Here is a 25528-nt window from a genome sequence, read left to right as displayed (position 1 = left end):
CCCCGGCTTCTCACCATTCCCATCCCTGGGTGCTTCTAACTCAGGAATGTAGGTACAAGAGAAGAGTGAGCAGCCTGCCACCGGGGCCACAGGCCACAGAACTGGCCAGGGAGAAAGAGGAGACTAAAGAAAACTCTTCCCAGCTCTCGGTTTTCCCACCTTCCCTTTCTGCTGCTTAATGCATGTCTGCTTCGTCCTCTCTTTCTACAATTCAACTAATATGTGCTCAGCACTGCACTAGCCATTTTGACCTACCTCCTATTTTTCAAACTTACTCTTGTCCCTCCACCCTTTTTTTTCCTTCTGTATTACCCAGTTTCCCGTGTACTATCCCGTGTGGAAGAGTCTCTCCATGCTTTCGAGGAACAGACCATTCTAAGCAGCACCTAGGGAGCTAACACGGTCAGAGAGGAACACGTGGACAGGTAACAGAGTGGACAGTTGCAGAGTGTTTTGTGCTCCAGACTTCAGTAACTCCTTTGTTATCAAAAATAACAAAGTCAGCATCAATAACCTGCTGGTTATAAAATTCATCCTTGGCAGAGAGACAGAGAACATTTAATGACTACTTGCGCTCTGCCAGGCACTGTGTAAGGCTAGTGATTCTCAGTAGTTTAGTGGTCAAGGACCCCTCTGGGATTCTTGTGGAAGCTGTGAAATCTCTCCGTTAGAAAAATTCAACGTACATAACATTTTACATAGAATTACAGGGGCAAACCATGTCCTGAAGCAGCACCACAGACCAAAATGAAAATTTTTCATGCTAATAAGCACTTACATCGGAAAGCATGGCATTGTTGAGACGAGATACTATTGTCCCCACATTACAGACGAGGGGACATACCCAAAGTCACATACATAATAAGTAGCAGAAACAACATTTCAACCAGAGTTGTCTAAACACTACAACTTGCTGCCCTAGATGAAAATGTCATTTGGTTTTTACTGTTACTGTGAATACCACCCATTTTTTTTTAAACAAAGAAATAAAGATTATATGAGCAACTGAAATATGTGCAAAACATGCTACTCAGCCCTGGGAAATCGGGAAACTCAAAATTCCCAGAGGTTCCAATCCTCTGTCCTATCAGCCAAAAGTCCCATTCCCCCTGCACCCAGCCACCCAGGCAGAAAACAAGCCAAAAAGGCACTTTTCTTAGAGGTGTCATATTCCTCAGAACAAGAGGCAACCTCTCTGTCAATAATACTTCAAAAGAACTGGAGAAACATTTGAATAAGAGGCAGCGCTCTTTAAAATAATCTGTCAGTCAAAACGTGAATTAAGAGACCAGTCAAGGGGACCCGCCCACCAGGTAGCTTGAGCCCCCGCTGTGCTCCTAATGTCAAGGTCCCAGGTTGGATTCCCACATGGGCCAGTGAGCTGCGCCCTCTATAGCTAAGATTGTGAACTACAGCTCTCCCTGGAGCTGGGCCGCCGTTGAGCAGCCGAGTGCTGCCGCAAATGGCAACCGACTGCAGCACCCAGGGAGAGGGCAAGGCTCATAACACCAGCATGCGCCAGGGAGCTGTGTCCTACACAACTAGACTGAGAAACAATGGCTTGAACGGGAGTGGGGGGCGGGGGTGGGAGGCAGAAGAAAGAGGAAAAAACAAAGACCAGTCAAAGCCTATGGATATGAAACAAAAGAAATTTAATTTCAGAATATTACATGAATATGAAAGAAAGACAATGCTGATTATTTCTCTATAGTTACACACACATGTGTGTATATGATATATAGTCATATAAGAATGGAAAACAAAAAACAGTGAAACAGTTACGAAACCTTGTCTCTCTTGTTGAGTACGCTCAGGGATAGTGCAAAGGCAACCCTTGCTATGAAGAAAGGAGCCTGGGACGGGAGTGTTTTTCCCAACAGGTTCTGGTGGTCACCAAATGTATGTGGGGGAGTGCTCAATGGCTCTTAAGCATAGGCTGTGGCCTCGCACACGTGCTCCGGTTTCCATGGTAACCCAAGCACTCAAGTATTATGTACTCTACCTCCTCACTAGCCCCTCTAGCAACTCTCCACTGGTGGAAAGATCTCGGCATTAGTTGTCTAGGAAAGCCAGCTTTTCTATAGTAGTTTTACATTGGGTTAATTACCACTGGTTTAAAAAGCCTGTGCCTCTTAGGAACCCAAATCTCCCCCCAAATTCTAGGGCAATCCTGCCAAATGCTGGTGTCCAGGGATGGATCCAGGTCCTGCATTTAGCACACAGGCTTTGGGGTGAAGGAGAGCAGGGATGCGGCTCTCGCTGAGGAAAGGAGTTCTACTTAGGAAAGACTTCAGGATGAGAGCCTCCAGCTTCAAGCGTCTGTACAAGGCCTTGTACAAAGTAAGAAAACAACGTCTAGAGAAGTCCATTCCCAAAGACGGCTTCCCCAGTTATTCGTGGCCACACAGCTAGTCAGTCAGTCACTATGGGGCACAGGCCCAATGACCACAGGTTCTCCTGGACGGCAGGATTTTAAGCCGTGTCCTAATATAGGCTCCTGTGAGGGAAGCTGAACAGAAACATTGCTATTCAAGAAGAATGAACAGCTCTGCTCTGACACTCTGGGATCAACTGGCATCCTTCCAGGCCAACAAAACAGCCACATCTGGGACACCCAGCAATCACCAGTCACGGCCCTGCTCCATTTCCCAAGGGCGCTCCCTTGTCACTGTTGACTGCCTCTGGAAGGACATTCAGGGTAAAGAGCTTGTGGTGGATCAACTGTGGTTTCAGTTATGATTCATTCAGTACCAGCTCCTTTAGCATGTTTGGCACTCAGGTATAACCAGCATCTCCTAATCCTTTTGCACTGCTGCAGTGGAGTTTTCAAACCAGATTCACTGGTCCCAGCACAAAAATCCATCATTGTCAATGGCCACAAACCCCAGTGCCTCCAGTTGTCACTGATTCAGTGGCTCTTCAGCAGGGAAAAGCAGACCTTAATCAAGGAGTTGCTCTGCGTTTTGACGCTCGTGCCTCCTGGCACGAATACAGTATTGACACCACATCAAAACCCATCGCAACTGACCCCAGAAAGAGATGAAATTATAAAAGCCTGAGGAAGAGGCATTTCCAAAGAGACTGTTCCAACATGAAAAGTAAACATAACAAAACATTAATAAAACATCTTAGAGATGTTAAAAATTGTTAAATACTGGCTCAAAAATACCCGCCCACCAAGTCAGAAGGGAAACAGTACCATTCTGTGGCAAGCGAAAAGGGTCTTTGCCTTTGAGTTCTCCGTAAGACTCCACAGGATTAGAACGGTTATATATTACAAGGCAAAAGGTGATGCAATCTATTTCTCAAATTTGGATTCCAACTGGATCACAGCTTTTATTAAAAAACGCCCTATCATACCCTTAAAGCAAGGGAAAGCATATTTAACAAATAACTTAAATGAAACACACATACCCAGATACACACATAAACTACCCATGGGCGAGCTATATAAAAGCATACGCACGTGTCAAACACCTCTCACCACCTGAGCCCCAGAACACGACCCTGGGCTACCAATTCCATCCAATTACCAATTACCTCCTAAATCTCAGGCACCTCCCTCAAATAGAACCACAGAACGAGCTCAATGACAAGGAGCAATCAGGTCACTGCTCTGCTCCCTCGGCCTGATGCCCGCCCATGTTTAACACAACATAGCTCCCCGGGATGAAACACTTAGATGAGTAAAGAAAGCAAGAAGGTATGGCGTGAAGAAAGACTACTACTCCAGTCTGGTCACACCAAAAGGGGTTTCTGTTTGAATTCACTGATAGCTGAGTCAAGGAACTTTTTTTTTCTCCAGAAGAGAAAAAAAAAAGCCAAATAGAAACCTAGACAAATGAATTTTCTAATAAGTATTTTTAAGAATGACAGAACTGCTCTAGCAGTTTTATACTCCTAACCATCTATTGTTCACAGTCTATCAAGTTGGAAGACCAATTTTTTTTTCTTCACTATTGCTGTTCCAGCAGCAAAAGAAACAGAAAGAATGGAAGAGAGGACTGACACCTGGACACAAAACCACACTCTGCTCCCCAGAGTCACCTTTCATTTCAGCAATAACGTAGTATTTTCAACAGTTTAAAAGCAGGTCAGCCAGCCATACTTTGCTGGGTAACTGCTTCCCCATGGAGGCCTGACCCAGCTCAGCACACAGGGTGAGAACGGTTACACAGCTTAACGGAGCGCACAAACCGAACATTCCCGCCTGCCACATGCTGCTCTCTGGGCAGTGAGCATTTATTTACACGTGATGAAAGCCATGCCATCACTCCCCTCAAGTACATGTGAACATTTCAACCCCGTCAAAGCTCCAGCTCCACCTCCAAACTATGTCCCGTGTCCATTCTGACACGGACAGGGGCAGTGCAGCTCCTTGAACACTGGTGATAAGCCACACTGCTTCCAAAGGAGAACATTCCCTCCTTTCAATCCTCTCAGCCCTGCAGAAACTGATGCTGCCTTCCTTCCACTGACTCCAGCTGGCTCTCAGGAGACGGGCTGGCCTGCACAGCTGATCCCTTAGAAGGAGGCAATATAATCGCACCCCGGAGGGATCCTGGACCTAAAACCAGCCAGCGCCATCCTAGTCATACTCCAGAGCTTCCACTACATACAGACATTTCAGCAAACCTCTTTTAAGCTGTCGGTGACTTTCCTGGAGTCACAGTGATTTGGCACAGAAGTACTGGCACTACCCTGGCACCAGAGATGTTTTAGGTAAGAAGAAACTGAATGAAGGAAATGAGTTCAGCAACCACACAATCAGTTGGTATCACTGAGGAAAGAAGAAGAGAGGGACACAGTTTAATAATTAACATTTGTTAAAATTGCATCATTCTGAATTCTCATTTTTCAAATACCCTGCAATCTCAGGTCCAAGAAATAATGGAAATTTTCCAAGAAAGCTATAAATTCCTTGGACACAACAAAGGTATTGAGGAATGCAGCCTCATGAGATAAAGAACTTTCCCAAAGTGAAGGTGAAAAAGAGGGGAAAGGCATCTGGCTTAGAGCCCATTTAGATTACTTATCCAAAAAAAAAAAAAAAAATGGCTTTGAAAAAAATAACAAATAAATAAGAAATAACAAAAATATCCAACACTATCAAAATATCAGTTAAAAATAACATCAATCCACTAGGATTGACAATATTTAAAAAAAAAAGAAATCACTGGCAGTTGAGCACAAATTCATATTTTTAAAAAACAGAATTTGTCTAAAATACATGGACAGCACTGGAGTCTGCCTAGTTCTGCCCATTTACTGTGCTGTGTAAGCTGGTTGACTGGTTAGTGGTTTCCCCATAATATTGAAGAGAGAGAGAGAGTTGCTAGCACTGGTTCAGAAGGCAGAGTCTGCAGAAATCATCCAGTGAGTGGGGTTAGAGGTATCAGCCAGGTCATAGGATTAATTTTCACAATTCAAAATGCAATAAGCAAGGTCCAAGTCCAAGCTTCTCTGTGAGCATTCCCTCGCCCACTAAAAAGAAAATTCTGGGTGGACAAGAGGAGAACTCTGGTTCCTTCAGAGGAATCCTAGGTTGAAAGAGAAACAAGAGCATTAAGCATGTTTATAAATATTTATTTTCCCAAACATCCCACCTAAAAGCTAGAGAATCTATACCTAATATTTTCTACCAATGGAGGGTTAAAGAGTTTAATTGAGAACTGATGAATCTCTACCAAGTAAACTTCACTTTGTCCAGTTGCTCTCATCTCAGTCTTTACATCTTCGTAAAGGCAGTTACCACTTTAATAGGTGCCGATTTTGTGCCAGACACTGCTGACTTCTTCACGTACATTCTCATTTATCCTCACAACAGCCTGTGCATGAGGTGACGTGCTTGCCATCGGACAGGTGAAGAATCTGCCCCTACACAAGTTAACTTGCCCCAAGATTTATAAAGCTATTAGGCAGTGAGGCTGGGAATGGAAGCCCAGCCTAACTGAGTGCATGCAGAGTGCAGGTTCTTACCACCGGGCGTGTAAACCCTGACAGCTTTGTTTTTCCTTTTCGTGATGCAAGTGGCTGACTTAACCTTTGATTATCAAGAGGCATCCACCTCAAAGATCAAACTCTGCCAGCCACAGGACTAGATAAAGAGCCAGGCCGCCTTCCCAGCTGATGCTCTTATGGCTTAGAGATCTAGATCTTGGTTGATCTCTGTAACTGACCATTTGGGCAACTTGTTTTATTCTCTTCCCATACTTTAAATTCCCACTCTTATGTTTTAAATTCATCAATAAAGAGTAAGCCCTTAAAACCCTAGGCTCGTGCACTTTCTCTCTCTCTCGCCCCACAACCCAGGTGTGCTGTGTAATTTCCAAGTCTTGAAAGTAATAAACCTTTACTTTTTTTCAGTCTCCTCCTGGTTACTGCTGAAGGGAACCTTGCGATCATAAGAAGCACAATGGCCAGTCCAACCACAAAATTGGTGACTGACAGGCTGAGACCAGCACAAAACACCAAGACGCCTTTCACCAGCAAATGTTTACTAAATGCCCACTAGATGCAAGGCACTGTCAATCATGGGAGGAAGACAATAGAAGACAGGAGGTCACAAGTATATTCTTAAGTCTGGCCTTTGTCTTCCAGAAGGGAAACTAGTTACAGAGATAACACAATACATGTTAAGTAAGTAACTCCAATAAATCATATTAAATGTCAACATGTTCGTAGCATTAATAAGAGTTCAAAGGAAACAGCACATCTGGCTGGGTTAGCCAAGGTTTCAAAGAGGAGGTGGGGTTTAGGCTGGGCTTTGAAGAACGGGTAGGATTCTGACTGCTGAAATTAATGCCCATTAATAAGTAGGTGCTAAATCAGTGGTTCTCATCTGGGGGTGATTTTGCCCCCTCCTCCCCAGGGGACATTTGGCAATGTCTGGAGGCAATTGGGGTTGTTACAACTGGGGGAAAGGTGCTACTGGCATCTAATGGCTAGAGACCAGGTATGCTGCTTAAACATCCTACAATGCACAGGACAGCCCCCACAACAAAGAATTACCCAGGCCAAAATGTCAGTGGTGCCAGGTTGAGAAACCCTGTGCTAAATAAATGTGGTTTTTTTGGAGTATATTATTGATGATGATAATCGCATTATTTCATTCAAAAAATATTTGTTCCTTTTATAAAATCACCATCAAAGAGCTCCAGGGCTGTATTCATTGTGTAAAAGAAAATAGACGGCAAGCAATTAAATCTGTGGGCTTGGAGACTGAAGAGAGTTGAGATCTGGAGATGCAGGCGTGGATGCAGTTCTCATTCAGAGAGCAGAACTGAGCTACAGAAGTAGACCAAGCTGCTAAGGAGGGGGAAAGCAAGGAGTGATGAGCAGAGAACTGTATCTTGAGTGCTGAAAAAACACAAAGGGGTGGAGGGGTGGGCAGATGACAGTCAGCCACTGCAGAGATGGGAAAGAATTGAAGAGGAAGGAGAAGGAGATAGGGTAATATCATGACAGCCCAGGAAGGCGTTTTAAGATAGAGGAAGTGACCAAGGAGAAAGCAAAATGAAAATGCCATTGCCTAATCCAGTGCAAGGTCATTCAGTATCTGTGGGCCTCGCTTTTCTGAATCACTAACGTTTTTGAGAGTCTAATAAAAAGTATATGTTCTCTCCTCCAGAAAAATGCACATATGCACCTACACATAAAATTGCATCAACATCAGGAATTGTATTAGAGCTTTATGAAGTCCACAGTCAACAGGTCAAGCATCCCTGCTCTAAAACTTCTTGGTAAAATATTGTATTAAACTGGCTTATTTTTTAAATGCATTTCTTTCTTCCAGAAGCAGAGTTGTCAATATAGACAGACTTATTATTTCTTGGTCATCTTCAAAAATGAAATTGACAAAAGGTATAATTGATGCAAAATAATGTATCCTTCAAAAATACCTTATGCTTGGCTTTGACTTATGGATATATAGGTAGAAATACTTAGACACACATAACTCAAACACCGAACTTGCCTCAATCAGACAGCCCAGCCTAGAACTCAGAAGTAAAGTAGAAAAAAAAAAAAAGAGTTCAGATAATTCACTCAGTAAGGAGACTGTACTGAAATCTAACTTTCTAGAAAAGTATAAAGATTTCTCCATAAAGACTGCACACTTGTTCTCTTTCTATTGCTGATGTCTCAAACAGTAATTATGCTCCTGTCTCAGTGGTAAAATGAGCATGTCAAACCCAAGATTACTTCAGCTGCCACACGAGCCTAAGAAAACAAGATCAAGTCTCACCCAGCTTTCCTTGGTAAACAATTATGACCACTGGTTAACGCTTTAACAATCACAAGTATATTCTTAAGTCTGGCCACAATGTGCTTCCAAAACATTATTTCAAATGAGCCTCGTAAGCAATCTCTGAAGTAGATATAAGTGCTATCCTCATTTGCAGAGGAGGAAACAGGAGCTCAGAGAGAATGCACGGTTTTCGCAAGCCAGGGGAATGATAACTCAAATCAGGTCTAACTACAGGTCCCCTGGCCTTTCCAGTAAAGCACACAGCTTCTTCAGAGGAAAGCACAGCAGCCACTGCTTTTTACCAGAAGAGCCCGGTCAACCAGCAGCCCCGACACTATACCTTCCTTTTGTCCTAAATGGCCTCAAAAATGTCTTGTGCATGATTTCCAGGGTCCTTCAGCATGTCCTATTTATCTGACATGCTGAATACACAAAGCTAAAGTCTAAGAAGAAACGGAGCATAACCATTCCATGTTTACTGAGCATAGTCTCAGCATTTCTGTACTTGGTCTCACAGATTACTTTACACTTGCTTTTAATTGCTTAACAAATACTCTGAAGCTATTTTTCACATGTGTCCCATCTGTCCAAGAAGGCAGGGACCATGTGGGTCTGTGTTCACAGCTCCCCTCAGCCCCTGGGACAGGTGCTCAATAACCATCTGCTAAAGGATCTCAAGGGCCAGGACCCAACATAATTTTTACATTGCTTCTGACCACAACCATACTGCATGGGAATTCAAGAAACACTACTGACTGGCTAGGTGCAGAAAGGAACTACACTCAGTAAGAACACAGAAGAAGTATAATAAGTACCTTTTTTCCCCTCTTTCTTCCCCTCAGACCATTTCAATCTTGTTGGTGTCATCGTGACAGCTGGAGAGCCAGAAAATAACTGTAACAAGAAAATTTTATAGTGGCTTAAATGTTCTAATGTCATTCCTATAGACAGACTTTACTACCATGTTTCCCCGAAAATAAGACCTAACCAGAAAATGAGCCCTAGTATGATTTTTCAGGGTGACATCCCCTGAACATAAGCCTTGATGCGTCTTTTGGAGCAAAAATCAATATAAGACCCAGTCTTATTTTCGGGGAAATATGATAACAGAGGAATTATTTACAACAGAGGGTTCAATTACAATGTGAAGAGTTTTACTGATGTATTTAGATCTCATTAATCTTAACTGATTTTATTGCTGGCTTAATGAAATAACCATGCCTGAGATACCTTGAAGAACTACTCCACAGGTAATGCAGTGCCAGGTAGGTCTGGCTCAAATGTTACCCACCCTGTGGAGTCTCCCAGTAAGAATTGCTCCCTCCAGCACTATGTTCATGGAGCTATTTCACTGTATTTGTCTTCTCTGCTTATGACTGGCCATATCCTCCTTGAACTCAAAATGTGTTTGTTGAATGAATCAATGAAAACCTACAGAAAGATGACAGTCATCATAAAAGAAAGGATTAATTGAGAAAAAGGCATAGTTGAATGGTCCAGAGAATCACAGTAAAACTGATGACAGTATATCCATTTTCCTCTTTTCTACAAATGTGCACATACAAAGACCAGTATCTTACTAAGTTCAGATTTTCTTTGCTGGCTCTCTTCAATTCACCAACGGCCGGAGATTCTGGAGTGGGGGCCTTGTTCTTTTCTGACATCATCTGATTTCCCAGGACCTTCCGCTGATTTAGGAAGAGAAAATACTTGATTTATAAACATCTACTATATATTATAGCTATTCTGACCTTCAAAACTACAGTTTCTTAGGTTAAAAAAAAAATCTCATTGTTCTGATAAGTTCTCCTAGGCCATCTTATACAAGGGAAACCAAAGTATGTTACAAAAAAAACCCAAAAAAACTCTGAAGTCATTGCTTTTCTTTAGGTAGTCACTTTTCCTCTACATTTCAAAAGGTTGAAATGTTAGAAGCGACTTTAGAGTTGATTTAAACTAGCTAATACAGGCAATTACAGTGTGCTTCTGAGACCACAAAAGAAATGCCAGTTCCTTACCTGTATAATTTTTTCCCCACAGACATGTTGTCTCTGGCAGCTCTGAAGAGTCCCTTTGTCCCCTCCCAACTAAAAGATATTTACACTGGGGTCCATTCTAAGACTTTACTTCCCTGTCATGTCCTCACACAGGATTGGAAAATTTGGAGAAATTCTCTAAGAGTTTCTAATATAGCCACAAGAGGATACAGGCCTTCTTAAGAGGGTCACATGACTATAGTGACATTCAGAGCAAGACTAAAAGCCCTTTCATCTCTGAACAGCTTAGAAGCTGATGTAACCTACTGTAACAGCTGACAGGAACAATTCTACCATCTTTGGAGAAATCTTTTCTTTTTTCTTTTGAGAAAATAAATGTGAATTCTAAAACATGAACATATCAAAACCAGAACATTAAACTCTATATAATGTTATTTACATGAGAGAAATTTTAGAGAAAGAAGTCTAGCCAAAAAAAAAAAAAAGGAATCAAAACAGGATAGAAATCAAATAGCTAAAACAGAAATGCCAGAAAAATAAGACCAGTATTGACTGACTCCTTTCAGAAGTCAGATATCACCTCAGAGTAAGCTGAAGTGGGGACGCCAGGAGCCACAGGACTGGCTGTAAAGCCTCCAATGAACTTTTAAAAAAAAATATTTCATTACTCCGTTGCTACTGAGCAGAAATCTACATCTACTATTAGCTCAAAAAGTCTCTTCGTTTATAATGAAAACACTTTATCCTGTTTTATAAAACTTGCTAACATTTGTGTTTTAAGTTGTTCTAAAATGTTTTATCCTGACATACTTACAAGCTCTTTCATAATTCTAAAGTTCTAAATTCTCTCTCAGTAAAGAAGTGGGGGGAAAAAAAAGAAAAGAGAAATGGGCAGCTGCCAAGAAAAGACTATCTATTTACTTTTCAGGCAACAATTAGCAATACATCTAGAACCAATCGCAGAAGAGCTCACTATGACAAGAAACCTATACCCATCTAACTTCAGTTAAAGAAACTTTTGACTAACACACAGAGAAATATTTCTTTGACTCTAACCTTTCTTGCTATCAATCATTTCTATGACAGGGAAGTCAGAGGGAATGACAGACTTTAGAGTAAAAGGAACCGAGGATGTTCACTTTACTTGCCACATCTAAGCAGGTAAACATACTTCTAGGGTCCCAGCAAAGGGAATTTTTAAAAATTGTGGTAAAATATACATAATGTAAAACTTGCCATTTTAATCCTTTTTGAATGTACAGTTCAATGGCATGAAGTATGGTCACATTGTCGTGCAACCCTCACCACCACCTATCAGAACTTTTTCATCTTCCCAAACAGAAACTCTGTACACATTAAACAATCACTCCCAATACCCCCATATTCCTATTCCCTGACAACTACCATTCTACTCTCTCTATGAATTTGCCTATTCTACATACCTCATATAAGTGGAATAATATTTGTGACTGACTTATTACACTTAGCATAATGTTTTCAAGTTTCATCTATGCTTCAGCTTGTGTCAGAATTTCCTTCCTCTTCAAGGCTGAATACTATTCCATGGTATCTATGTATATGCCACATTGTTTATCCATCAATGGACACTTGAGTGGCTTCCACTTTTTGGCTATTGTAAATAATGTTGCTACAAACATGGGTGTACAAATATCTGTATCCCTGCTTTTTGGGGGATTTGCTGGATCATATAGTAATTCTATTTATAATTTTTTGAGGTACCTCCATACTGTATTCCGCAGTAACTGCACCATTTTATATTGCCACCGACAGTTCACAATCATTCCAGTTTCTCCACATCCTCACCAACACTTATTTTCTGTTTTTTTGAGAATAGCCATCCTAGTGGGTATGAATTAGTATCTCATTGTGATTTTGATTTCATCTGATAAGTGATATTGAGCATCTCTTCATGTGCTGATTGGCCATTTGGGTATCTTCTTCCTAGAAATGTGTATTTAAGTCCTTTGGCTATTTTTTTCTTATTGTTGTTGTTATTTTTTAAGTCCTTTTTATATTCTGGATATTAGCCTCTTATCAGATGTGTGTTTTACAGATATTTTCTCCCATCTGCTTGTTGCCTTTTCACTCTTAATAGCAAAGGAAATTTTAATGTCAAGCAAACATATTAATAATATCCCAGAAGTTTGGGCCCAAATGGATCAGAATTGAGGGTGAATTCTAATCTTCTATTAAAGATATTAACTAGGACCAAAATTAGAGTTACATGAGGTTGCAAGTGCTAACAACTGCAGCATAAAGAAAAAAAATATATATATATCACAAGATATATATCTATTTTTAGGGCACCATTTTTTATTTTAAGCAAAGAGCTCCTTAACGTGGCCGGATTTATAGATTTTTAATAATGTTAAAACAATTTTAAAAAGAAAAACAGTAGATCTACAGAATAATGCAAACCTCACTCCAAGCTAACCAGAACCTTGCATTAGTTTATTTATGCCTAGAAATTTGAACCCCATAATCAAGTTATCTACTGCCACCTGATGACAATATCCCTTAACTACAAGTTCAGATCGTCCCTGAATACTGACTGGTAGGTACACTGAATCTGCAAACTGTGATGGCAGTATATTGTATTTGTTTTTGTGTATTGTATTCATTTTTAATGAATTTGATACAAAGGAATAAAATACAACCGATCAAAACACTAAGTTCACAAAAATTTGATTTACCTAAAACTCACAATTAGTCTATTAGAAAATCCATTTCCTAACAATTTTCCTAGTCTTTGTCCACCTTCTCACTTCTCTTAAACGTTAGCAAATTGCACAATAAAGTGCGTAGCACAAAGCAGGTCATGAAGCAAAAGAGGCTCTCCACACAGCTCAGGAATAAGGGCCCTGTCCTCAACCCCAGAAGAGAAGGACAAGTCTTTCTTTCTTTTACTTCTCACTACTCTAATCATAGAGCCCCTTCTCTGATTTGAAACACAGCAAAACGCTTTGAAAAATAAAAGCTATTCCAAATTCTATCCTTCTCCCTTTACAAATGAACCCTTTACGGGATCCCAAAGAATAGAAGAAAACCGTTTTTGCATAAGAAAAGTCAGCCTGTTCAGTTTTCTCACAGTTAATGCTGACAACAGCACAGCACACCTACCTTAATAAGGCCACTGAAGGACCGTGAACGGGCCCTCTTCTGTACCCGGGGAGTAGAAGGTTCGCGCCCTGGTGTCTGGGTCACAGCTTGCTTATTAAACTAAAAGAAAACATAGAGAACATTTTGTTAATATTTTCCCATCAAGAGACAGTACTCTGTGACAACCAATAGAATAGCTCACTGTAAATACCCAGAGAAGTCCAGGAAGAAGTGAGTCTGTGCATGTATGGATTAGTGGGTTGGTAAGCAAATCACAAAGACAGAAAGGATGTGGCCATAAACAAGTCAAAATGTATTAAATTAGCCTGAGGCTAATTAAAGTAAATAGCACGCGCGCACACACACACACACACAAATCAAATTGGAATCAGATCAAGCTTCTAGAGTTAGAACCTAACAGTTTATAACATATAAAGGAGACTCAGGAATATCTTAAATAACACCAGAGGGATGCAATCAGCAAATCCAGACTCTGGGAGACAATCTGATTTCTTTCACAAATAAACTGCAGGAGGGTGATGTGCGGAGGGGAGAAAGAATGTGTGTTTGTGTGTTTAAATGCAATGTGGTATCCTGGTCTGGATCCCAGAACAGAAAATTAATATTAGTGGAAAAACGGGTAAAATCTGAATAAAGTCTGTAATACTAATAAGAATGTACTATTGTTAATTTCCTAGTTTTGATTATGTTAACATTAGGAGGAACTGGGTGAATAGTATGCGGGAATTCTCTATACTACCTTTGTAATTTTTCTCTAAATACAAATTATGTCAAATTGAAAAGTTTATTCTGGGCGGCCGGTTTGCTCAGGGGTTAGAGCACAGTGCTCATAAAACCAAGGTTATCAGTTCGATTCCCACATGGGCCAGTGAGAAACGACGATTTGAGCTTGAAGCTGAGCTGCGCCCCCAACAACCAGATTGAAAACAACGACTTGACATGGAGCTGATGGATCCTGGAAAAACACACTGTTCCTCAATATTCCCCAATAAAAATTTAAAAGAAAATCCAAATAAACTGACAATATTTCAGGGGGGGAAAAAGAGAGAAGGGAGAGATGGCGGGGCCTACATAATAAAAGGGACCTAGTAGATGCATCAACACCAAAAAAAAATGCATACCCTTTGGTGATGCCACTTCTAGGAAAAAATCTGCAATGAAAATACTTATCAACAAAAATGTATAAACTAAAAAATGATCTAATTTCTCCAATATGTCCAATAGAAGGCAAACTGTATATACATTAGGTTATATGTGATGAAATATTATGGAATGATTAAAATTTTAAAGCCTTTTAATGACATGGAAAATGTTCATGATATAATTTTATTTATTTTTATTTATTTTTTATTGGGGAATACTGGGGTCATGATATAATTTTAAATGAAAAGGGTAGGACATAAAGAAATTGAATATATATTATGATCTCAAGCAAAAGAAAAATATGTGAAATATATATTCATAAAAATAAACACTAGAAGGAAATATTCCAAAATGTTATCAGTGGTTATCTCTAGATTATAGATGATTTTTATTTTCTTCTTTACATTCTTTTGGAGGTTTCAATGTTTCTATAGTGAATGTTCATTACGTATTTTTATAATCACGGAGAAAAAATTAAGAAATAGTAATATTATGGTTTCTTTGAAAAGAAATGGCAGTATTTTAAACGTATGCAAGGAGTTTGTCAGCCTGCATGAGAAAATACTTATGCTGTAATATTTAGTGAAAAGGGAGAGATAAAAGAAAGTATATGGTATAATCATAACTATATAAAAATATATCCATAGAAAAAGACTGAAAGAAATAACCAAAATGCAAACACTGGTGGGATGAGGGATTTCTTCTTATCCTTCTCTATAATTTCCTATTTTTCTAAAAAAGAGCAAAAGTAATGTTAAGATTTTTTTCCTTTGTATTATTTTTTAACCCTCAGTGTTCTTGGTAAAAGAAGTCATTACATTTGTCTACCTGAATTGCTAGCTTGGTTTCTACCAAGAATGAAATCACTGCACTGCTTTGAATCTATAATACTCAGCCAATAGGCGCTAAAATTCCAGTCATAGCACAATTTGCTAGATGTCAAAGTAACTTCAAAGAGTGTGACAGACAACTTCTCTTAAAGAACTTTGTCAATTGTTAAGAACCTCTCAGTTCAACATTTTCTGAGCAGTTGTTTATGTCTGGCCCTATCCTTGAGCTTAGGTATAAATAAATAAATAAAAACAGACTCTTCCCTCAAAAAGGTCCCAGATGAATAAGAAGTCAAGAGACTGACCTTGCCTATTCAGCTAAAATTCAAGAGGGACTGAGACAAAATAAATTTCCTGAGAAAGAAACTAACCAAGTCATCAGGATTTGCTCAAGCTACACTTTGAGTCTCAAAACAGCAAATGGAGAGGCCTCCCATAGCTCCAAAATAAACAAACTAGGCCACTAGAATTCCTATTTCTAGTATCAGACTAGGCCCTTGACTAACACTGTTTTCTTTTTTTTTTTTAACAGGACTTTATTGGGGAACTGTGCGTACTTCCAGGCCTTTTTTTTTTTTTCCCCCCCCAAGTCAAGGACAGTTGTTGTCCTTTCAATCTTAGTTGTGGAGGGCGCAGCTCAGCTCCAAGTCCAATTGCCGTTTTCTAGTTGCAGGGGGCGCTGCCCACCATCCTTTGTGGGACTCGAGGAATTGAACTGGCAACCTTGTGGTTGAGAGCCCACTGGCCCATGTGGGAATCGAACCAGCAGCCTTTGGAGTTAGGAGCATGGAGCTCTAACCTCCTGAGCCACTGGGCCGGTCCGACTAACACTGTTTTCTAACTGCAGAAAAGAGCTACCACTTTTGCTCTGCTATGCCAGCCACTTTACATAGATTCTCTCTAACCTTTACTATTATGAAACATGGGCATTACAATTATCATTTTACAAACGAGAAAACTGAAATTCAGAAAGATTAAGCTATTTGCAAAAAATATCTAAAGGGTTTACACTTTGGGAAAATGTACTGACCAAATTAGAGAAACTAACCACACTTGGATCCTTCTGTTTAATTCTAGAAATTCCAGAGCCTCCACTCCTTTTTCTAATGGGGCCGTAGTGCACAGATGACACTGACATTCCACAGACAAGTTTGCTTTCTTAGCTGTGCCAAAGCTTGGGCCAAGAAGGGCGAAAAATTAAGTGAGATTCTTAACAATATTCCCTAGTGATTCTACAACTCTGATCACATTCCTAAAACCCATCACTGTTTCCCTGCCTTCTGATAAGCTGTTTCTGTCTGATAAGAAACAGCCTACCTGTCTGATAAGCTGTTTCTTCTTTGCCGACTCTGGCATATTGTGAACATGTTGGAACAGCTCTCTCAGTGCCTCCTCTGTCCGCTGCTGGGTCTCCTCCTGATGAGAGCAGGAATCTACCTGGTTCCATTTGTGAGATTTTGCCAGTTGGAAGGACTTAGAATGACATGAAGCTGTCAGATCAAGATCATCCTACAGAAAATTTAAAAGAAAAGAAAATTAATATATCCTATCAGCTTTGTTTTCAGGTTCCCACAACCCTGGAACAAAAAGCTATTATCGGATAAAGAGAAACCTATAATTATACACTATACTAACAGCCCACTCCCAAGACCTGCCCAGAAAACCTAAATTCATTTAGAATTTAACCAAAAGTTATCTTTATATATGAGTTCAGTTTTCAAAGCGTCTTTTAATCTCATGTAATTTTCACTGCTATCCTACGAACAGGGAAAGTATCATCATTCCCATTGGATAGAAGAAAAAATTGAAGTGAAGCTATAAGTTTACATTCCTCTAGATACTGAAGTGACAGGCCCACTTTGGAGCCCAAACGCACCGGTTTTTAGCTGGTGCTCTTTCCCACACCTGACAACATGATGTGAAGCTACACAGCAGTGGGAGAATACCACAACTCTCTAAGAAAAACCACACCCCAGTTAAACTAGTTGAAATCAAATACTGTTTTCCTTGTTCATACACCGAGTATTTTCTAAGCTAAGTTAGAAACAAACAGGAGTGGAAAAAAATAGGGTAAGATGACAGCTTACGTTTCTAACCAAGGCAGACTACACAAACATCACCAAAAGTACTAGTGACATTTTTTAAACTTCTCACTTTTAAAGATCAATAATCATATGTGATCTTGTTAATGAACAACACACATTTGCTTCCTAAGCTCATGTGATCTTAAGTCTTTCAGCTATTCATTCAACAGTGTTACCTCACTACTGAACCTGAAATAAGGATGCATTACATCCTTATTTCTAACTGTACTTTTATTACCACAAAATATTTAATACATTTGCTATTTACAGGCTGTTTATACCATAAGCTATAAGACTGCATCCAGGCTTTACAAAAACCTTTAAACATACAGCCTGTGCCATCACTCATATGTAGAGGATACCTGTGAGAACAGACAAGACTGTATGTACGGACAGGCATTTTTATTTCAACATGTAACTTTCTTCTCAGTCTCTTCCCTTCTCTCAAAATAACTAGATAATTTTGAACTATAATATTAAAAACATTTTATTTTCCAGGGCTTTACTTTGATTTCAGACTTACTTTTAAAACTCCACTAATTTCAATTACCTCTCTCCTTGTTTTGACTAAGAGCAATTTTCTATTCTTACCTTTGATGCTTGAGTTCTGGAGCTCAAATAGTGCAATCTGGCACATTCCCGAATGTAAGCAGGAGCCTGGGCAGATTATAAAAGAAAACCAAGACCAAATATTAGTCATATCTAAAATTCGTTCAAGACACAAGGACAGTGGTTCTCAAAATGATTTGATTGGCAGATTACTTTGGAAAAACAAAAGATCTTCAAAATGCCCTATTCTATACCTTCCACCAAAAAGATAATCTCAACAAATCTGATGGGAAAACTATTTGTGAAAAGACACTACTATAGTTGTTTTAAGAATCAAATATGGTATGTATATATTCAAATGAGCCAGAAACAAAAATGCAGATAATTTGTAGTAATGTTTGTATTTGACAAAAATCACCCCCAAAATTCTTACAAATTACAAGTGGTCATATTTTAGCATCATTGTATAGAAAATACCATTTAGAATTACTAGAGGGTAACAATGGACAAGGAAGAATTTACCTTATTGCTGTATTGCCCAGAATCTTGTGACAAGTACCCTGATACAGTCCTAGCAGAAGTGTAAAATAATACATCCACTATGGAAGAGAATTTGGCAACATCCAAGAAAATCACATTTGAATTTAGCCTTTAACCCAGAAATCTCACTTCTATGAATCTATCCTGAAGATATAACTCCAGATATATAAAACATACTTGGATAAGATTAATCAAAAAATTGGACACAACCTCAACTGTCTAATAGGGGACCGACTGGTTGAATAAACTTTTATACATCCATACAATGCAGTACTATGAAGTCATTAAAAAGAAGAAAGGGAAGGAGTAAGGGAAAGAGGGTGAGAGGGAAGAAAGGAAGGAGGGAAGATACACTTTATGAACTAAAATGGAGTGATTTCCAGGATCTACTACTGCGTGAGAAAAGTTATGGACCAGTGTATAAAGAAATGAATAAGAATATACACACAAATACACACTTATTTGTTTTTACAAAACAAAACACTGAGAGGATAAACCAGAAAACAATGCCAATGGTAAGGGAAAAAACAGATTCCGCCAAGTATACCTTTTCGTGTAATTTTGACTTTTCAACCATCTAAATATACCACAGATTCAAACAATAACATTAAATCCAAAAGGTAAAAAAGGCAAACCCTAAAACTGAACACAAACAGACAAAAAAATGAACATATCTGTATATCAAACTGATAAGTACAGAAAAAGGAATTTTTTCACCTAATTTTTGAAAACTGCATTCTGACTACATCCTTATTGAGATATAGTCAAGGGAAAAGAAACTACAAGGAAATCTTAAACTTCCATCAGTAGTTTATGTAGGTTTACTGTTAGTAGTAACAGTTGTATTATTTTGAAACCAATTTATGTATATTGTAGAATAAACAACATATATAAATGCTAAGAAAATCTGGAATTTGCAATGTAAGAAAAATAGAGATACAAATACAAAGTAAAAGAAGTGAATTTAGTGGTTACCAGAGGGTCAAGCAGGAGGGCAGTCATAGATGAGAGTAAAAGGGATCAAATATATGGTGATGGAAGCAGAACTCACTCTGGGTGGTGAACACACAACATGATATATAGATGATGTATTACAGAATTGTACACTTGAAGCCTTTGTAACTTTACTAACAATTGTCTCCCCAATAAACTTTAATTTTAAAAAAGTCAAAAAAAGTTCTATAATGTTAAATTTGAATTGAAAATATGAATATAAACCAATAATTTCTTGTTAAAAAAATTTTAATCTAGTCCCTTGCCCTCAAAGAGCCAATGACACCCCAGAAACAATGAGTATAGCTAGTGTTAAAGAAACCAAGGCTCCTTGGATAAAATAATTTATTCCAGGCCCAGAGCAGAGCAAGAACAGAGTGAGCTGGGGACATTTTATGCCAGAAAGGAAACACTCAAAGACTAATAAGAGTTCTGTCAAAAAGACACAGCAGGAACCAGCTTGGAAGGACAATCACAGGCCAAACTGGGACAATTTGAATATCAAAATTAGTACTGAAATTGACTAATATTTTGAATAACTAAAAATCTATGAGTCTATAGAGATATTCATAAAAAAAAAGAGAGAGACAGATAAAAGCTTTTCTCCAAAGAAGAAAGTCCCCTAATAAAGATCAAATAGAATTAGAAAAATCATTACTTTGTAATACCCAATGTAATCATAGATTCCAGCAGGATTATCAATGGAAGCTAAAATCATTATACTATGCAATCTCCCTGCAGGTTACTTACTGTTATAAAGGGGGGAAAAACGTACCTTTATAATTGAGATATGTGGCAGCTAGCAAAATTAGCATCACTAAGAGTGAGGCAATCTGACAGTCTGTGCCTCCTCATGTGATGCAATATGAAGCAATATGATATACACAAACATCACCTAGGAAGTATCTTTGCCAAAATTGCTTAACCTAAATCTGATCAAGCTTCTAGACCTAACTTCCAGTTTACAGGAACTATACAGAAGAGGATAGAGGAACAAGTTACATAACCTTGATAAAACAGTGAGACAAACATAGAATGTGGATATTCTACAGCACAATTGGCCTGAATGCTTCAACAAATCAGTGACATGAAGAAAAGAAGTAATGATTATTCCAGATTCAGAGTGGCATAATAATCAAAAGCAATGCATAAACCTCAACTAGTTTATGTTTTAAAAAAAAAAAAAAAAAACAGCTATGAAATACTTTAAGCAATTGAAGAAATTTGAATTTGTACTAAGTATCAGCTGATATGAAATTCTTGTTAATCACCTTAGATGTGGTAATAGTACTGTGACTATTAGGCAAAAATTCTTATTCTTAGGAGATGCATGCTTAAGTAGAGTGAAGTATCATGATGTCTGCAATTTACTGTCAGTGGTTCAGCAAAAAAAAAAAAAAAAGTATGAATACATAGAAAGAGATAAAGCTGAACATTTGCTGACTCTGAGGGAGAGTGTTCACTGTCTTTCCCTTTGTACTTTTCTCTGTGTTTGAAAAATTTCATAATAAAGTTTTTAAAAAAGAAAGTCTTGTGACAAAGACATTATGATATCTATAGCTTAATTTTTAACTTGAAAAACTATAAAGTGAGCTCAAGACCAAAAGTAATTTCTTCCAAACAAACACCACCTATTCTGTAAACTTTAAAAACAAACAAAAACTCTGCCCCGAAAAAGATAATACAGTTGAAGGGATACCCAGAAAGGGAGCTAGAGGCAGACTGGTTTAAATGAAAATCTGAGCGTTTAAGTATTTTACAATTAATAGGAAACAAAAGGACTTTCCAGATAAAATGGGGATTGGCCTTAACGGTATTTATAGGTCCCTAGGAAAATATGTGGTTGACTCATGTTGGAGATAAAACCAGACTGGGTCGAATAGTAGAGGACAGAACTACAAATAGTTAAGAGGAATTCTAGGGAAAATGATAGGTAGAGCAGGAAAAAAAATACAGAGAACACAGAATGAGGCAACATTGGATGAAGGTGGTGAAAAATCCACCCAAAGAAGCCTGAGAACAAGAAGACGACAAAGCAAAAAAACAAATCTGGCGTGAAACAAGACCCCACAATAAGTGATAGAACACACAGAACAATCAATCATTTTTTATCCACGGGAAAAGCTCAGGGAAGAACCTAATCAGCCAAAGTGGTGAAGCAGGTGCCGGAAGGATAACAGTTCTGACCCAAATAGAAACAGGAGAGACCGAGACCAAAATAAATCTCCAAAATATTTTCTTTCCCTCCTTTAGAGATCAACAAAGTTTCAAACAGTGCTCACACCAGCCTGGAAACAAAGGGAAAGTAACAAAAAAGAATCAAAACCCCAAGGATAAGAAGTCCAAAGAGGGATCTGTAGAAGAGAAAAGAGTAAACACAGAGAATGTTTGAAAGAGTCTAATCATTAGAACTTGTACCAAGCTGAATCACATCTAGGAGACTGTACTCTAGTTTTATGTCTAAGGTTTGTACAATCTATACTCTCAACATCCTCTAGTGATTTGTTATCTTACATGGTAAAAGGGACTTTGCTGGGCTGGTATGAAGGACCTTGCAATGGGGAGATTATCCTAGGTTATTCGGGTGGGTCCAGTATAACCACATGGGTCCTTAAAAGCAGAGATCTGTTCCCAGCTGTGGTCAGAGGGAAACGTGACTACAGAAGAATGGTCAGAGAGATGCCACATTGATGGCCTTGAAGGTGGAGGAAAGGGACCATGAGCCAAGGAATGTAGGCAACCTCTAGAAGTGGAAAAGAGGAGTAAGCAGATTCTCTCCTGGAACATCCAGAAAGGAATGGAGCCCTACCAACACCTTGGTGTTGGCCCAGTGAGACTCATGTCAGTCTTCTGAAGAACTGTTAAGATAATAAATTTGTTGTTTAAGTCACTTAAAAAACAATCCTTCACAGTGAAGTACAACTTCATATATAGTATTTAAATTATGTACGCTAGACAATGGGAGAGTGAGAAAGGGCTCCAAAGGCCAAGAGATCAGAAGGTGGAAAGGCTAGGAACTGTAAGGTCTGGTGAGCCTCTGAGATTCCACCTCTCCTTTAACTTGTGGGTGGTGGCTATGAAAAGCTAACCCCATAGCAATAGCAACAAGAAAACTCAATGGAAGATTTCTATTAGAAACTGCAGTTAGAAATTCCCCATTTTGATTCACAACTACTGTCAAGTAAAGGCTTTACTCTCCATACTCACAGCTCCTCTCTACTTATCTCCCATAAATCAGTGCTTTGGAACTAGTTCTTCCCCCAAAACAGGAAGTATATAAAGAACTGGTTTGAAAAATACGTGTTCGTCATTAAAAACCATTCTTTCTCCTGTTGTCCTATGTCTAGTGCTCTAATTCACTTATCTGCATCTTGACCTCTGACTGACTATAATCTTTGGCCTGGGCACCTGAAGCCATATGCATCTCTGACTCTTTGTTCTCCAGCCTACGAGGTAAGCCAAACATTCTGACATGAACATTTCTAAACGTTAGACTCTGGATCACTTACCATCCAATAGTAGATAAATCCTAGGGTGACCTCCATGTTCATACCCTACCTAATCCCCTCTTTTTGATTGTGGGTGGAACTTGTGACTTGCTTCTAACCAATAGAATATTGGTGACTGACTGTCACTCTTGTGATTAGGTTACATTATATGGCCAAGGTGATAGGGTGGCGTGACCATGATTAGGTTATGATTTATCGTAATATACATACATATATACTTGTTATACACAAATGTATATACACTGCTTCATCTTCATCTTCTTAGCACACACTAGAGAGACTCTCCTGCTGGCCTTGAAGAATCAAACTGATATGATGTAAGAAAAGAGACAAAATGAGGTGAAAACTTAAATAAAAAGGAACCAGGACAAGCCAGAGCAATGAGGCAAGAAAAGAAATAAGACACCAAAATTGGAAAAGAAGAAATAAAATCATCTCTGTTCATAGATGATATGATCTTATACGTAGAAAGTCCTATAGATTTCACAGAAAAATTGTTAGAACTGATAAACAAATTCAGCAAAGTAGCAAGATACAAAGTCAACACATAAAAATCGGTTAGATATATAATAAGCAACCCAAAAACGAAATTAAGAAAAGAATTCCAGGGCCAGCCCAGTGGCTCAAGCAGTTGGAGCTCCATGCTCCTGCTGCCGGTTCGATTCCCAAATGGGCCAGTGGGCTCTCAACTACAAGGTTGCCAGTTCAACTCCTCGAGTCCCACAAGGGATGGTGGGCTGTACTCCCTGCAACTAGCAATGGCAACTGGACCTGGAGCTGAGCTGCGCCCTCCACAACTAAGACTGAAAGGACAACTTGAAGGTGAACGGCACCCTCCACAACTAAGATTGAAGGATAACAACTTGACTTGGAAAAAAAGTCCTGGAAGTACACACTGTTCCCCAATAAAGTCCTGTGCCCCTTCCACAATAAAAAAAAAAAAAAAAAAAAAAATCTTTAGAAAAAGAAAAAAGAAAACAATTCCATTTATAATAGTATCAAAAAGAATAAAATACTTAGGAATTAACTTAACCAAGGAGGTGAAAGACTCATACAGTGAAAACTACAAAATACTGGTGAAAGAAATTAAAGAAGACATAAATAAATGGAAAGATATCCTATGTGCATAAATTGAAGATGTCAATATTCCCCAAAGTAATCTACAGATTCAATACAATCCCTATCAAAATCCCTATGATGGTTTTTACAGAAATGGAAAAATCCATCCTAAAATTCATATGGAATCTCAAGGGGCCCCAAATAGCCAAAACAAACTTGAAAAAGAAAAACAAAGCTAGAGGACTCACATTTCCTGATTTTAAAACTTACTATAAAGCTATAGTAATCAAACAGTGTGGTACCACATAAAGACAAACATGTAGACAAATAGAATAGAGAGTCCAGAAATAAATCCTCACATATATGGTCAAATGATTTTTAACAAGGGTGCCAAGATTATACAATGGGAAAAGGACAGTCTTTTCAACAAATGGTGCTGGAAAACTGGATATCCACATACAAAAGAATGAAGTTGGACCCCTACCTAACACCATATATAAAAATTAACTCAAAATAGATTCATGACCTAAATATAAGACCTAACACTATAAAACTCTCAGAAGAAAGCATAGGACAAAAGCTTCACGACATTGGATTTTGCAGTGACTTCTTGCATATGACACCAAAGGCATGGGCAACAAAAGAAAAAATAAACAAATGAGACTTCATGAAAATGTTTAAATTTTGTGCCTCAAGACATTATCAATAGAGTAAAAAGGTAACACACAGAATGGGAGGAAATATTTGCACATCATATAACTGAAAGGGATTAATATCCAGAATATATAAAGAACTCCTACAACCCAAACAAACAACCCAATTCAAAAATAAGCCAAGGACTTGAAAAGCCATTTCTCCAAAGAAGATATACAAATAGGCAACCAGCACATGAAAACATTAGCTGAACATCACTAATCATTAGGGAAATGCACATGAAAACTACAATCAGATACAACCACACACCCATTAGCATAGCTATTATCAAAAATAAAATAACAAGTGTTGGTGAGGATGTGAAGAAATGGGAGCCCTTGTGTACTGTTGGTGGGAATGTAAGATGGCCCGGCCACTATGGAAAACACTATGGCAGTTCCTCAAAAATTAAAAATAGAATTATCATATAATTCAACACTTCCACTTCTGAATTGAAGTCAGGGTCTCAAAGAGATATGTGTACACCCACGTTCGTAGAAAGATTATTCACAAGAGCTAAAATGTGAAAGCAACCTAAGTATCCTTAATGGGTGAATGGATAAGCAAAATGTGGAATATACATAAAATGGAGTATCTTTCATCCTTAAAAAGGAAGGAAATCCTGACACATGCTACAACATGGATGAACCTTAAAAACATTAAAGTGAAATAAGCCAGACACAAAAGACAAGCTGTGTACGATTCCATTTATATTAGGTACTTAATAGTCAAAATCATAGAG

General features: G+C 38.7%; 1 protein-coding gene across 4 annotated transcripts in view; it reads right to left on the bottom strand.

Moving 5' to 3' along the window:
* Nucleotides 1–1635: 1635 nt before the first annotated feature.
* Nucleotides 1636–25528, bottom strand: part of ARHGAP19 (Rho GTPase activating protein 19) — a 49085-nt gene continuing 25192 nt past the window's right edge. For 2 of the 4 annotated variants that reach the window (XM_019724791.2, XM_019724793.2), the window contains exons 7-12: nt 18035–18100; nt 16677–16868; nt 13387–13485; nt 9829–9936; nt 9540–9679; nt 9064–9142 (exon numbers count right to left, since the gene is read on the bottom strand). In XM_019724791.2, coding sequence (XP_019580350.1) covers nt 9584–9679; nt 9829–9936; nt 13387–13485; nt 16677–16868; nt 18035–18100 — 561 coding nt within the window. In that variant the 3' untranslated portion in view covers nt 9064–9142; nt 9540–9583. Of the gene's footprint in view, nt 5541–9063; nt 9143–9539; nt 9680–9828; nt 9937–13386; nt 13486–16676; nt 16869–18034; nt 18101–25528 lie in introns of those variants that run through there. The other 2 variants (XM_019724792.2, XM_019724794.2) reach the window with 2 other exon arrangements.

This window comes from Rhinolophus sinicus, linkage group LG07 (assembly GCF_036562045.2).
Source record: "Rhinolophus sinicus isolate RSC01 linkage group LG07, ASM3656204v1, whole genome shotgun sequence".
NCBI classification, from domain to species: Eukaryota; Metazoa; Chordata; class Mammalia; order Chiroptera; family Rhinolophidae; genus Rhinolophus; species Rhinolophus sinicus.
This window is presented reverse-complemented; position numbering and strand designations above follow the sequence as displayed.